This window comes from Gadus chalcogrammus, chromosome 22 (assembly GCF_026213295.1).
Source record: "Gadus chalcogrammus isolate NIFS_2021 chromosome 22, NIFS_Gcha_1.0, whole genome shotgun sequence".
Taxonomy (NCBI): domain Eukaryota; kingdom Metazoa; phylum Chordata; class Actinopteri; order Gadiformes; family Gadidae; genus Gadus; species Gadus chalcogrammus.
The window spans coordinates 3,146,969-3,159,028 of NC_079433.1; the positions used below are offsets into that span (position 1 = coordinate 3,146,969).

At 51.4% G+C, this 12,060-nt stretch overlaps 1 protein-coding gene across 1 annotated transcript; it reads right to left on the reverse strand.

Moving 5' to 3' along the window:
- On the reverse strand, positions 1–11,375 carry kifc1 (kinesin family member C1). The gene is made up of 12 exons (XM_056582703.1): positions 11,303–11,375; positions 10,663–10,689; positions 9,506–9,610; positions 8,805–9,031; positions 7,743–8,397; positions 7,488–7,574; positions 6,029–6,391; positions 5,506–5,644; positions 5,085–5,224; positions 4,835–4,908; positions 3,091–3,166; positions 1–2,204 (listed from the first exon to the last, which is right to left on the reverse strand). Exons 2-12 carry the CDS (start codon positions 10,675–10,677, stop codon positions 2,160–2,162), a joined length of 1,926 nt encoding a protein of 641 aa, XP_056438678.1. The 5' UTR covers positions 10,678–10,689; positions 11,303–11,375; the 3' UTR covers positions 1–2,159.
- Between the last annotated feature and the right edge of the window lie 685 nt (positions 11,376–12,060).

Here is a 12,060-nt window from a genome sequence, read left to right on the forward strand (position 1 = left end):
AAAAAAAGTCAGTTTTGAACCTTAGCTCTCTCCAAAGTGCCTCTGTGTACGAGCACAGCAGCTCGTGGGCGAGCTTTTTGTGTACGCGCGCTTCACGTTTTTATCAAATGAAACATGAGGGGTGACACTGTCGTTTTTCTTTGGTCGTCATGAAAAAAACCATAAGGGGTAACACTGTACTTTTTTATTGGTCGTCATGAAAAAAAACGTAAGGGGTAACACTGTCGATATTTATCAATTAAAACATAGGGGGTAACACTGTCGTTTTTATCAAATGAAACATGAGGGATGACAGTCGTTTTTCTTTGGTCGTCATGAAAAAAACCATAAGGGGTAACACTGTTGTTTTTTATTGGTCATCATGAAAAAAAACATAAGGGGTAACAATGTTGTTTTTTTCTTCCATCGCCCTTCGGGTAATTTCGGACGGGGGCGGGGACTAGGGGAAACAGATCTCGACACAACACCGGTAACCTAGGTATCAGTCCGCCGCTGCCGTAGCCTACTACCATGGAGCCTACTACCAGGAATATAACACTGCTGCTGTGACCCAGCAATTCCCTCAAAATGCAATGCAAGGTTGGTTTTATTTCTAACATTATTCTATAAACAGACATTTAAATGTATGTCTGTCGTTATAATTGATTTATCTCGGGTGTAGCCTACTGTGGAGTGGGTAACACTGTTTTTAATCGCAGGCTAGCATTGCCCGTTGACGTGCGCTAGCCTAGCACGAGCGAACTCTGCAACTAGAAGGAATGAATGAAATGTGTTAAACTGTCTCCAGTGATAAAGAATACCAATGCTCACTTGGGAATCAGGCCCTCCGTCCAAAATTCCGAACTACCCCTTTAAGTCGGCTCTCTTTGCTGCGCAAAGCATGTTTCAGAAATCAGCCCATTAAGATAAATGTAGTTGTCACACAAGCTATTTTTAATTTTTTGTCATATGGAATTATTTCAGGGGGGGAAATGCCGTGAAACGCACAGTGCATTCAGGATTAGGACTGATAGGCTATATGTCGGCTTAAGCCTAATCAATTGTGTTTTAATGTCTTTAGCATTCATATAATTGCAGTCTATTTTTTTCGTAGGCTACTCTGCTGCTGTCCTTGATGGGGAGATATTTGAACCCTTTTTAACACAATTTTCCTGCGACATTCCTGCGTCTCCCCCTCCTATGGAGCCCATTTCAGCACCGTGTCAGTAGACAGTTACAATCCTACGACGTCGTGAGTGCAGCGAATGCGCGTTCACGTTAAGAGGAGTTTCGGGAAACGCGACGAAGAAAATATCGATGGTTCGAAAGATCCATCGGGAGAATGATCTTACGAGCGAAAATCCATCGATATCGGGAAACGGGGCCCTGGTCTCACAGGAATCCGTGAAATGACCACGGACTCTGAACTCAAAATCCGTGGGATCATCACAGAAACACGCCGATTTCCGTGACATGGGCACGGAATTTGCTCCAATGCAAGTAAATGACACTGAGCACACACACAGAACCCCGTTTCAACGAGCGAGTTGACCACGGGCGTTTAACTCAAAATCCGTGGTGGCCTCACGGAATCACTTAAATTGTCCGTGATGTGGCCACGGAATTTGCTCCAATGCAAGTAAATGACACCGATATTCCGTGGCACACACACACAGGTCACCGTTTCAACGAGCGAGTCGACCACGGGCGCTTAATTCGAAATCCGTGGTGGCCTCACGGAATCTGTTTGCCAAAAGATGAAGGAAGCAACGTAAACGCTGGCCGATATAAATGTGTGAAATGAAGCAGAGTGACACCACGTGTCAGTGACTTGATTCTGTTTAATAAAAGACCATCAGACACTTAGACCGAAGGACGTGGGACACTACCAACTCAAACTCTTCACAAGCTAGTCCTTTACTTTGGTCTCAACCAGAAATACACATTATAAAGTTATTATAGTGAGATGGATAAACAAACTGATCAGGCATTGGGTACAGATTCTTCATATTGTGCTATACTCACTACTGCGTTACATCGCTAAAGGGTTTAATACAGTGTAAGCACAATGCAACAACACAGCGCTATTAAAATATTTATTAGAAAAATGTTTTTTTTTTTAAAAATACAACAAAAAGGTTTTAAAAATAAAAAACTGGTGCTGGTTTTAAAAAAACACCTCACTTCTTGTTAGCGGATGCTGTACCAACAAAACAGTCGTTGACCTGCAAGGAGAGAGAACAGGAGTTAGGGTAACAGGAGGAGGAGAGGTAGAGTAAGATGAGGAGGAGGAGGAGGAAGAGTTGGAGTAAGATAGGGAGAGAGAACAGGAGTTAGTGTAACAGGAGGAGGAGAGGTAGAGTAAGATGAGGAGGAGGAGGAGGGAGGAAGAGTTGGAGTAAGATAAGGAGAGAGAACAGGAGTTAGTGTAACAGGAGGAGGAGAGGTAGAGTAAGATGAGGAGGAGGAGGGAGGAAGAGTTGGAGTAAGATAAGGAGAGAGAACAGGAGTTAGTGTAACAGGAGGAGGAGGAGAGGTAGAGTAAGATGAGGAGGAGGAGGAGGGAGGAAGAGTTGGAGTAAGATAAGGAGAGAGAACAGGAGTTAGTGTAACAGGAGGAGGAGAGGTAGAGTAAGATGAGGAGGAGGAGGAGGGAGGAAGAGTTGGAGTAAGATAAGGAGAGAGAACAGGAGTTAGTGTAACAGGAGGAGGAGAGGTAGAGTAAGATGAGGAGGAGGAGGAGGGAGGAAGAGTTGGAGTAAGATAAGGAGAGAGAACAGGAGTTAGTGTAACAGGAGGAGGAGAGGTAGAGTAAGATGAGGAGGAGGAGGGAGGAGGAAGAGTTGGAGTAAGATAAGGAGAGAGAACAGGAGTTAGTGTAACAGGAGGAGGAGAGGTAGAGTAAGATGAGGAGGAGGAGGAGGGAGGAAGAGTTGGAGTAAGATAAGGAGAGAGAACAGGAGTTAGTGTAACAGGAGGAGGAGAGGTAGAGTAAGATGAGGAGGAGGAGGAGAGGTAGAGTTAAGAGTAAGATAAGGAGAGAGAACAGGGGAGTTAGGAGGAGTTGGAGTTAGGTGAGGAGGAGAGAGGAGGAGGAGGAGGGTGTCCCACCTTGCTGGCGAAGCGCAGGGAGTTCAGGGACTCGCCGAAGCTGTCTGGCTCCGGCGCAATGTTGACGAACATCAGGCTGCAGAGAGGACAGGGGGAGGAGTTTCAATCACATCCCATAATAGTCCTCGGAGGAGGGGGCGCTCTCGTGCCAGAATGGCAAGAATACTCTCGCTGTGGTCATTGCGTGAGACCCGTACAGACTTCTTTCCACGTTGATTGGAGGTGATCCTTGTTTATTAGGGGTGGGAGTCTCTTGGCACCTCACGGTTAGTTTTCATTCCGAGTCAGAGGTCGACGATTCGATTCTAAAACGATTATCGATGCATCGTGATTTTCAAAATAATGTATAAACATCTGAATTTTCTACTCAGAGTTCGCTAATCACTTCCTACTTTTGTGATGATCATTAAAGACATCAACAGATGAATTACCTTATCTGATATTTTATTAGAGCAAACAGTTTTGTCACAAATATGAGTTTCTATGAACAATGCAATAATCAATGCAGCTTGCATTACGACACACTGTGGAAGTTTGTAAAAAATAAACAGATTCAGTTTTCTTTTCTTTCTAATCTTTCATTTCTATGTTATTAAAGAAAGAGCCGCTCTTAGTCAATTATAATAATAAGAACTTGTGTGTCGTTCTTGTGTCTGGGTGTGAGTTTGCGTGCATGCTATGCGTAGGCTGAATCGCAATCGCGTGAAGACAAATCCGATTGGCCAATACAGATAGCCTGGTCCTACCAGACCCTCGTACTTCATTTAATTTGCACAGAGAGTCTGGACCTACTCGATTGACAAACGTTAACTCACTTAGGCGGGTGTCTGTTGGAAGTTTTAAACTATTGGATCTGCCCAGTGCCACACTGGATGATCTGCCATAACCAATCGCTAACGTTTTGCCCGGAATCACGTTGAGCACAGGCTGTAAACAAACCAAACACTGTGCGTAAAGATTAGGGATCGACCGATATTATCGGCCGATATTCGCGTTTTTTTTACGTGTATCGGTATCGGCCGATATGCGGCCGATTTTCGCCGATATTTTTTTCGCCTTTTTTTTTTTTTTTACTTGTTCTACCTCACCTGTTTTTACTATTTGTTAAATATAGTTTTTTATATTCAAGTTCAAGAAATGTTCATTTTTTTTAATTGAGACCTGTAACATTTGTTATCAGTGTAATTTTTATGATTGAGGGAGCAAAAAAAAAAGAAAAGAAAAAAAGAAAGAAAGTAGTATCGGCTCTAAATATCGGTATCGGCGTATCGGCTAAGGCTGATGAAAAAATATCGGTATCGTATCGGCCCTAAAAAATCTGTATCGGTCGATCCCTGTGAAGATGTCCGTCAACGAGAGCTGACTTTAACGTCATTGTTCTCAGAGAAAGAAATCGGATTATTAACTTATCTGAATCGAGACGGCATCGTTCTGGAGAGCACCGCGATGCATCGAAGAATCGATTATTTTTTCCCACCCCTGTTGTTTATGGATACAAACATCCGTACATATGAATGCATTTGTGCATATTTCAATCATATACTTAATTTCTATCATTATCGCCTCTTGGGCAGAGAGCAACGGCCACAAACACTTTTCCTTTTGGAGTTTATAAACCGCGATGATCTAAAACGATCCATGTGCCGTTTCGGGCACACTACAGAAACACAATGTCCACCTCTTCCCCATATGCTTTAGACCAGACCAGACCAGACCAGACCAGACCAGACAGACAAACACTCACGTCTTGCTATTCCCTCCTAGGCAGCTCTGCAGCAGGTAGGTGAGCTTCGAGTTCCTGTATGGGATGTGGCTCTCCTGTAACACAAACACAAACACACACACACACACTCAGATGTTTTGCCTGAGAGACTCCGCCGTTTGGGACATCACAACTTCCGTCTCAGTTCCAAGCGCTAGCTAGCAGCCAGCTAGCTAGTGCTCGGAACCGAGATGGCGGCCAGGGGTAATGGGGGGGGGGGGGGGGTCCTGACCTTGTTGGCCAGGGCGGTGATGACGAGGCCCAGGTTGGAGAGGGAGCCGTTGATGGCCGTCATCTCCTTGAAGCGCTCGCCCTGGGCCTGGCTCTTCAGCACGCGCTCGCTGCCCGCCAGGTCCACCAGGCACAGGGTGGCTGCGGGGAGAGAGAGCTCCGTTAGAGGGGGGGGGGGGGGGGCCCCGAGGGACGGTTCAACGGAGGGAGGGCTGAAGGCCGGTGCACGGCTTGACGGTGGGCTTCAACGTGAAGGGAGGAAGTCACTCCAGGAGGGCTTCGCCTCAACGCGAACCCCCGACCCCTCACCCCCCCATGCCGGGTGCTCCCGGGGCGCTGTATCGCTGAACCCGGTTCCCCTGCAGCATTAGCATTAGCATTACCATACCCTCACACACACACACACACACACACACACTCACATTTGCAGCGGACGTCGCGGCCGGCGTTCTCTCCCTGGATGTCCAGCTGGAACACCGAGTGGGAGCGCGAGGAGCGGTCGTTCAGGGTGGTCTGTGCCGTGGAGCGGTTCTGGTTGGCTATGGCGATGAGGTTCTGCACCTAGGGGGCGACGCGCGACAGCAGCGTGACGCACGCGTGGAAGGTTAGCATAGTGCTATGTGGCGTTAGCAAAGTGCTATGTGGCGTTAGCAAAGTGCTATGTGGCGTTAGCAAAGTGCTATGTGGCGTTAGCACAGTGATGTGTAGTGTTAGCACAGCGCCGTGCAGCATTAGCACAGCGCCGTGCAGCGTTAGCACAGCGCCGTGTAGCGTTAGCACAGCGCCGCGTAGCGTTAGCACAGCGCCGCGTAGCGTTAGCACAGCGCCGTGTAGAATTAGCACAGCGCCGTGTGCAACGTTAACATCACGCTGCATAGCATTAACACAGTGCTGCGTAACATCGACAGCCGTGGCGGCGCGGTCTGGCCGCGTTGGCGTGGTTACCTGTCCCTCGGTGGCGACCTTCTGGTAGGTGAGGTTGGTGACGCTGATCTCGTTGGCGGCCGACTTGCGGATCTCATGCTCGGGCCGCTTGCCGCCCTTGCCGGTGTACAGCAGGTCCCGCAGGCTCTCGTTGTAGACCTCCACGAAGCTCGCCGTGAAGGAGAACTCCCACCCCTGGGCGCCGAGCTTGTGCGCCGCCAGGAACACCTGCTGCACGGCGCGGGGGATGACGCCCACCGCCGCGTCAGAGTCCCCCCCCTCCATGGTGAAGGTCTTGCCGCTGCCCGTCTGGCCGTAGGCGAAGCAGCAGACGTTGTAGCCGTCCAAGGCAGACTGCACCAGCAGGGAGATCTCCTCAAACACCTGCAGGGAGAGGAGGCGGAGGAGTCCAGAGGGAGAGGAGGAGGAGGAGGAGTCCAGAGGGAGAGGAGGAGGAGGAGGAGTCCAGAGGGAGAGGAGGAGGAGAGAGGGAGAGGAGGAGGAGTCCAGAGGGAGAGGAGGAGGAGGAGGAGGAGTCCAGAGGGAGAGGAGGAGGAGGAGGAGTCCAGAGGGAGAGGAGGAGGAGGAGGAGGAGTCCAGAGGGAGAGGAGGAGTCCAGAGGGAGAGGAGGAGGAGGAGGAGTCCAGAGGGAGAGGAGGAGGAGTCCAGAGGGAGAGGAGGAGGAGTCCAGAGGGAGAGGAGGAGGAGGAGGAGTCCAGAGGGAGAGGAGGAGGAGGAGGAGTCCAGAGGGAGAGGAGGAGGAGTCCAGAGGGAGAGGAGGAGGAGGAGGAGTCCAGAGGGAGAGGAGGAGGAGGAGGAGTCCAGAGGGAGAGGAGGAGGAGGAGGAGTCCAGAGGGAGAGGAGGAGGAGGAGGAGGAGGAGTCCAGAGGGAGAGGAGGAGTCCAGAGGGAGAGGAGGAGGAGTCCAGAGGGAGAGGAGGAGGAGGAGGAGTCCAGAGGGAGAGGAGGAGGAGGAGGAGTCCAGAGGGAGAGGAGGAGGAGTCCAGAGGGAGAGGAGGAGGAGGAGGAGTCCAGAGGGAGAGGAGGAGGAGGAGGAGTCCAGAGGGAGAGGAGGAGGAGGAGGAGTCCAGAGGGAGAGGAGGAGGAGGAGGAGGAGGAGTCCAGAGGGAGAGGAGGAGGAGGAGGAGGAGGAGGAGGAGGAGGAGGAGGAGTCCAGAGGGAGAGGAGGAGGAGGAGGAGGAGGATTTGGCGTTGTAGGGGGAGGGATAAAGGAGGAGAGGGACCAACAGGAGTAAATCAGTTAATTCAAGAGCTTAATTGGCAATAAAGTTTTCTGGCTAGGAAAAAAACGGTGAAAGGCCTCGGACGGCTTAGAGCCCCAAACCGTGCTAGCAGAGATAAACAGAAGGCTTCGCGTCAACAGTTCCTAGCAGGTGGAGGTGAAGCGCTGCCATGCGGCTCATCTTCAGACTACGACACCACAAAGGCCTTCTCCTCCCCCCGCGTCGACGAGGGCGTACCTCCTGCTGGCTGGCACTGGGGCCGAACACGCGGTCGAAGCTGAAGTTGTAGGTCTTCTGGGTGTCCCCCGTCCGGCCCACGTGAGACTGAGGAGACACAGAGGGTCAGAGGTCAAAGGTCACTCCTCCTACCTCTACCGTGGAGAGGAGCATTCTGGTTGGCCAACACGGTCGCACCCTCAGAACAGGTGGAGCGGATTAAGTCCGGGTTACGGCCCTGCCTCTGCGAGTGGCATTATGGGATGCGTCGCTCACCTCCTCGGACCTGGCCAGGACCAGGGCCTTGTGGTCGTCGGGGGGCAGCAGGATGTGGGGGCTGGGGCCTCCGCCCACCAGGGGGCGCACCCTGCAGAAGACCCTGATGTTCCCCTTCAGCTCCTGCAGCGTGTTGTGAAGCTGCCGCCGCTCCATCTCGCCGGCGTGCAGCGCGTCCTTCTGCTGGTCCACCGTGTCCTGCAGGAGCCGCACCTCCTGCTCCCGCTGCTGTAGTTCGGCCTGGAGCTGCTGCAGGCCAGCCTCGAGCCGCTCCAGGCTGGACCCCTGCGCGAGCAGCTTCGCCCTTCCGGCCTGCAGCTCCAGCTCCTGGCTGTCGCGGAGCGTCAGCACCACCTGGTGCGCCTCCTGCAGGCCGCCCAGCTCCCGCTGCAGGCCGCGACGCTCCGACGCCTCCCGCTCCAGCTCCCCACGGACCTCCGCCAGCTCGCCCCGGTACGCGGAGATCTGGCTCCTCTGGCCCTCCAGCTCCTCGGCCAGCTGCGCCGCCCTCTGCTGGGCGGAGGCCGCGGTGCCCCGGAGCTCCCGGGTCTCCTCCTGCGCCGTCCGGTCGCGGCTCTGTAGCGACTGCAGCTTGGCCTGCATGTCGCTCACCTTCCCCCGCATGTCCCAGCCCGGCCGCCGCCCGCCCGCCGCCGCCGCCACAGCGCCGCACTCCCCTAGGGAGCAGACACACAACCACCGCCGCCGTGGTTACCACACGTTGACCTCTCAGTGACCGGGCGCCCACGGGACACGGCTCTGGGTCGATTACACCGAGGGCATTTTGCCACGCTTTAAGAGGGGGGGGGGGGGGAGGTAACGTCGACTAACCAATACCGTTAAAGTTGGGTGGATGAATATTTAAAAAAAGTCTGCATTTTATTTTCTAACAATGTCTGCCCTCAAACAACAGCGCCCTCTTAGACGTCGGGTGTCTGTGATTGGTGCATCAACATCCCAGCACCACGTTCTGTTTACCATCCACTAAGACCTGGGCCCCGGGCCAACAGTCCCCTACGGACCGGACCGGACCCCCCCCCCCCCCCCAGAGCTAACGTCCACCCACCTGCTTTGTTGGACGCCGCCGCCGCCGCCGGCCTGGCCCCGCCCCTCGGCGCCACCGACGCCACGTTCTGCCTGACGCCGCCTCTGGATGGCGCGGCGGCCACCGTGGCAGCACCCGTGGCCCGCGGCGCCCGGGAGACGCTGGCGGCGGGCGGGCGGCGGACGGGCGCCGTGCTGAGGGCCGCCTTGGGCCTCGCCGGCTCCGCCTCCCGGCGCTGCTTCTTCTGCAGAGACAGGACACGCCCCCATCAGACTCTGACACACACACCTGGACAGGTAGCAGTCTGTCTGTCTCCACCTGGACAGGTAGCTGAGTTGTCTCAACCTAACCAGCTAGCTGTGTTGTCTCAACCTAACCAGGTAGCTTTGTTGTCTCAACCTAACCAGCTAGCTGTGTTGTCTCAACCTAACCAGCTAGCTGTGTTGTCTCAACCTAACCAGCTAGCTGTGTTGTATCAACCTAAACAGCTAGCTGTGTTTTCTCGACCTAACCAGTTAGCTGTGTAGTCTCGACCTAACCAGCTAGTTGTGTTGTCACGACCTAACCAGCTAGTTGTGTTGTCTCAACCTAACCAGCTAGTTGTGTTGTATCAACCTAACCAGCTAGTTGTGTTGCATCAACCTAGCCTGACGGCCAATCAGAGGCTGGGGTCATGCCGTAGCCACAGTAGGATTGGTTGATTAGCGTCAGGGCGTACCTGGGCTGGTTGGCCCGTGCTCTCCATGCTGCTGCCGCTGGTGTTGCTGGACGCTGCTGTTGCTGGACGCTTTGCCGACATTATCGGCAGACGAGACAACGCGTTCTGCAAACACGACACACACACACACACACACAAAGGCGGCTGCATTGGGTCGAGTGTTGACGTGATGAAAGTACGACGGCTGGTTCACATCGTGATGGTGGATGAAACACAGTAGCCTTTCAAAATGAACGGCGCTTCGAGGGAAATGTTGACGGCCAGACTCAAAAGAACCCATCTGTCGTGGAAATATTAATCATGACTATAATACACAATTATAAACATTACAGTAACCTTGTTTGTCGTTTACATTCTCCCTGGACCTTAAGATACCTCCCTTCCCCTCTAACTGAGAGAGGTTAAGATCACTCCCAGTGCAGCCACTAAGTGTGATACCGAGGCCAGGCCAATCGACTGACTGTTGTGTAGATTCCTTTAATGGTCTTGCAGCCTTGCCGACGGGTCCACTTCCCCCATAGTGTATAGCAGTTTAACTTGGCCTCTCCCGCCAATCCTAAACTCTCCACAATGCTCACTCCCACTTATCTTTGTTACCTGTGTATTCACTACCCACAATGCAAACGTTTCCCTGTAAGAATATCGTTCACCCATTGTCTCCCTGAATGTATCCTTGGTAACTTTCCCACGATCATGCTCTAATATCAAATCAAATATTTTGCTGGCCGACATGTCCTAAAAATAAGTTTCTCTTCATCACTATCTTAGGAAAACATAAAAGAGTAATTGAAAGAACTTCTTCATAAAAATTATCTTGACAACCTATCCTCTTCTTCAGACCGCTTTTATTTTCGCTTGTTTGAGTCAAGAAAGGATTCAAACAGCTAACAATACCATGCAAATCTTGAATAAGTGCGTAACCAAACCTTTCAATGAGATACAAATATGGTAGGCATATAAACAAGCAATTAAAACTACACATCGATAATGCAAATTAAAAGCAAGGCATAACTTTTCAATATTTGAAGACCAGAATGCAGCTCTGATGCTAACTGAAATGACGTGAACCAGAAACCAGCAACGTGGATGGGTGTGAAATGACGTGAACCAGAAACCAGCAACGTGGATGGGTGTGTCGATGTTGTGATGGAACTCACCTCTTTGCCGCTCATGACTCTTCGTGCCTGGTAAAAAAAAAAAACATTGGGGAGAACAATTGTACTCACATTAGTATGATTGGCGTCCTGTTAATACATGATCTAGACTGCTTCGCGACCGAGCCACCTCTACTGCCCACCCCTCCACAGAGAGCCCTGTTCAAGGACAGACGAGTCTGATCGGATTGTCCTGACGCTGAAGAACCCAGCTGGGGTTAAATCACTTCAGCTCACTTTAAAAGTTAACACACTTCTGGACAGAAAGAGAGGCTAATGCTTACAAAGATGAAACCGAAGCCATCCGAGTTCCGCACCATTTATAAACACCCAGGTAAGACTTATGATCGCATGAATAGGGCTCTCTATGGAGGGACTCCACAGAGAGCCCTATTCATGCGATCATAAGTCTTATCTATCTATCTATCTTATCTAGTCGTATCTATCCAGAACCTTTTAGACCAGATGCGACACATGAATGAGGGGCGCTCTCTGCGGAGTCCCTCCATGGAGTACCTATTCATGTGATCAAGAGTCGTATCCGGACTCGAATGTTCTGGATACGGAACCGGACGGTGGGAACACAAGTGACCAACCTTGACGATCGATTACGGTGATTTTATTGTTTGTTTATCGGCCTTACCGTGGCTCGGGTCGGATGTTGGACTTATTCCTTCCTGGTCTGCAGCCGTTTGAATTTGAAACGCATTTTTTTCGTTGGGCGCATTACAGCCGCCGCTCGGATTGGTCGGACCTGCACTGGCCCCGCCCCCCTGGCCCCGCCCCGCCCAATCAGATCGCCCCGTTGGGTCTGGGCGCGCCAGCTTCAGCTGTTTGAATTATTTGAAGAACGATCCTGACGGTGAGGAATGGATGACTCACGTTGGATTAATGTCAACATAGAGGATGAGAACGTTAAACACAGGTTGAGGGGCAGTTAATAAATAGATAATTATTATTATTTTCATTAGTATTGCGTTGTTGTGTTTCTTTTATTTTACTGCGACAGGTCATTCTTTTATGTCTATTTTTAAATAATAAATAGGCCTACTTGTTTTTATAATATAGCGCTCATGGACCCCTGCCTGTTCATGGTTGTTTATATTCGGCATGATGTCGACTGATCGATCAGCATGTCCCTTAATGCAATTTGAGGCCCCGTCCGCACGGAGCCGAAACGGGCGAAAACGATCCGGTTTCGTTTTATGCGGTTCAGGAATATCCTTACGGAGTCATTGCGAAACGGCATCGAGCTGTAGAAACGCTGTAAATATTCGAAGCGCTGGTTCTCCACAGAAAAAAGTGGAGCGCATCAAGCCTGCGCGCATGCAGCCTGCGCGCTGTATACAAACATTCAGTCACAGGAGATTCAACCTTTTAAATTGAGCAGAAATACTTTTT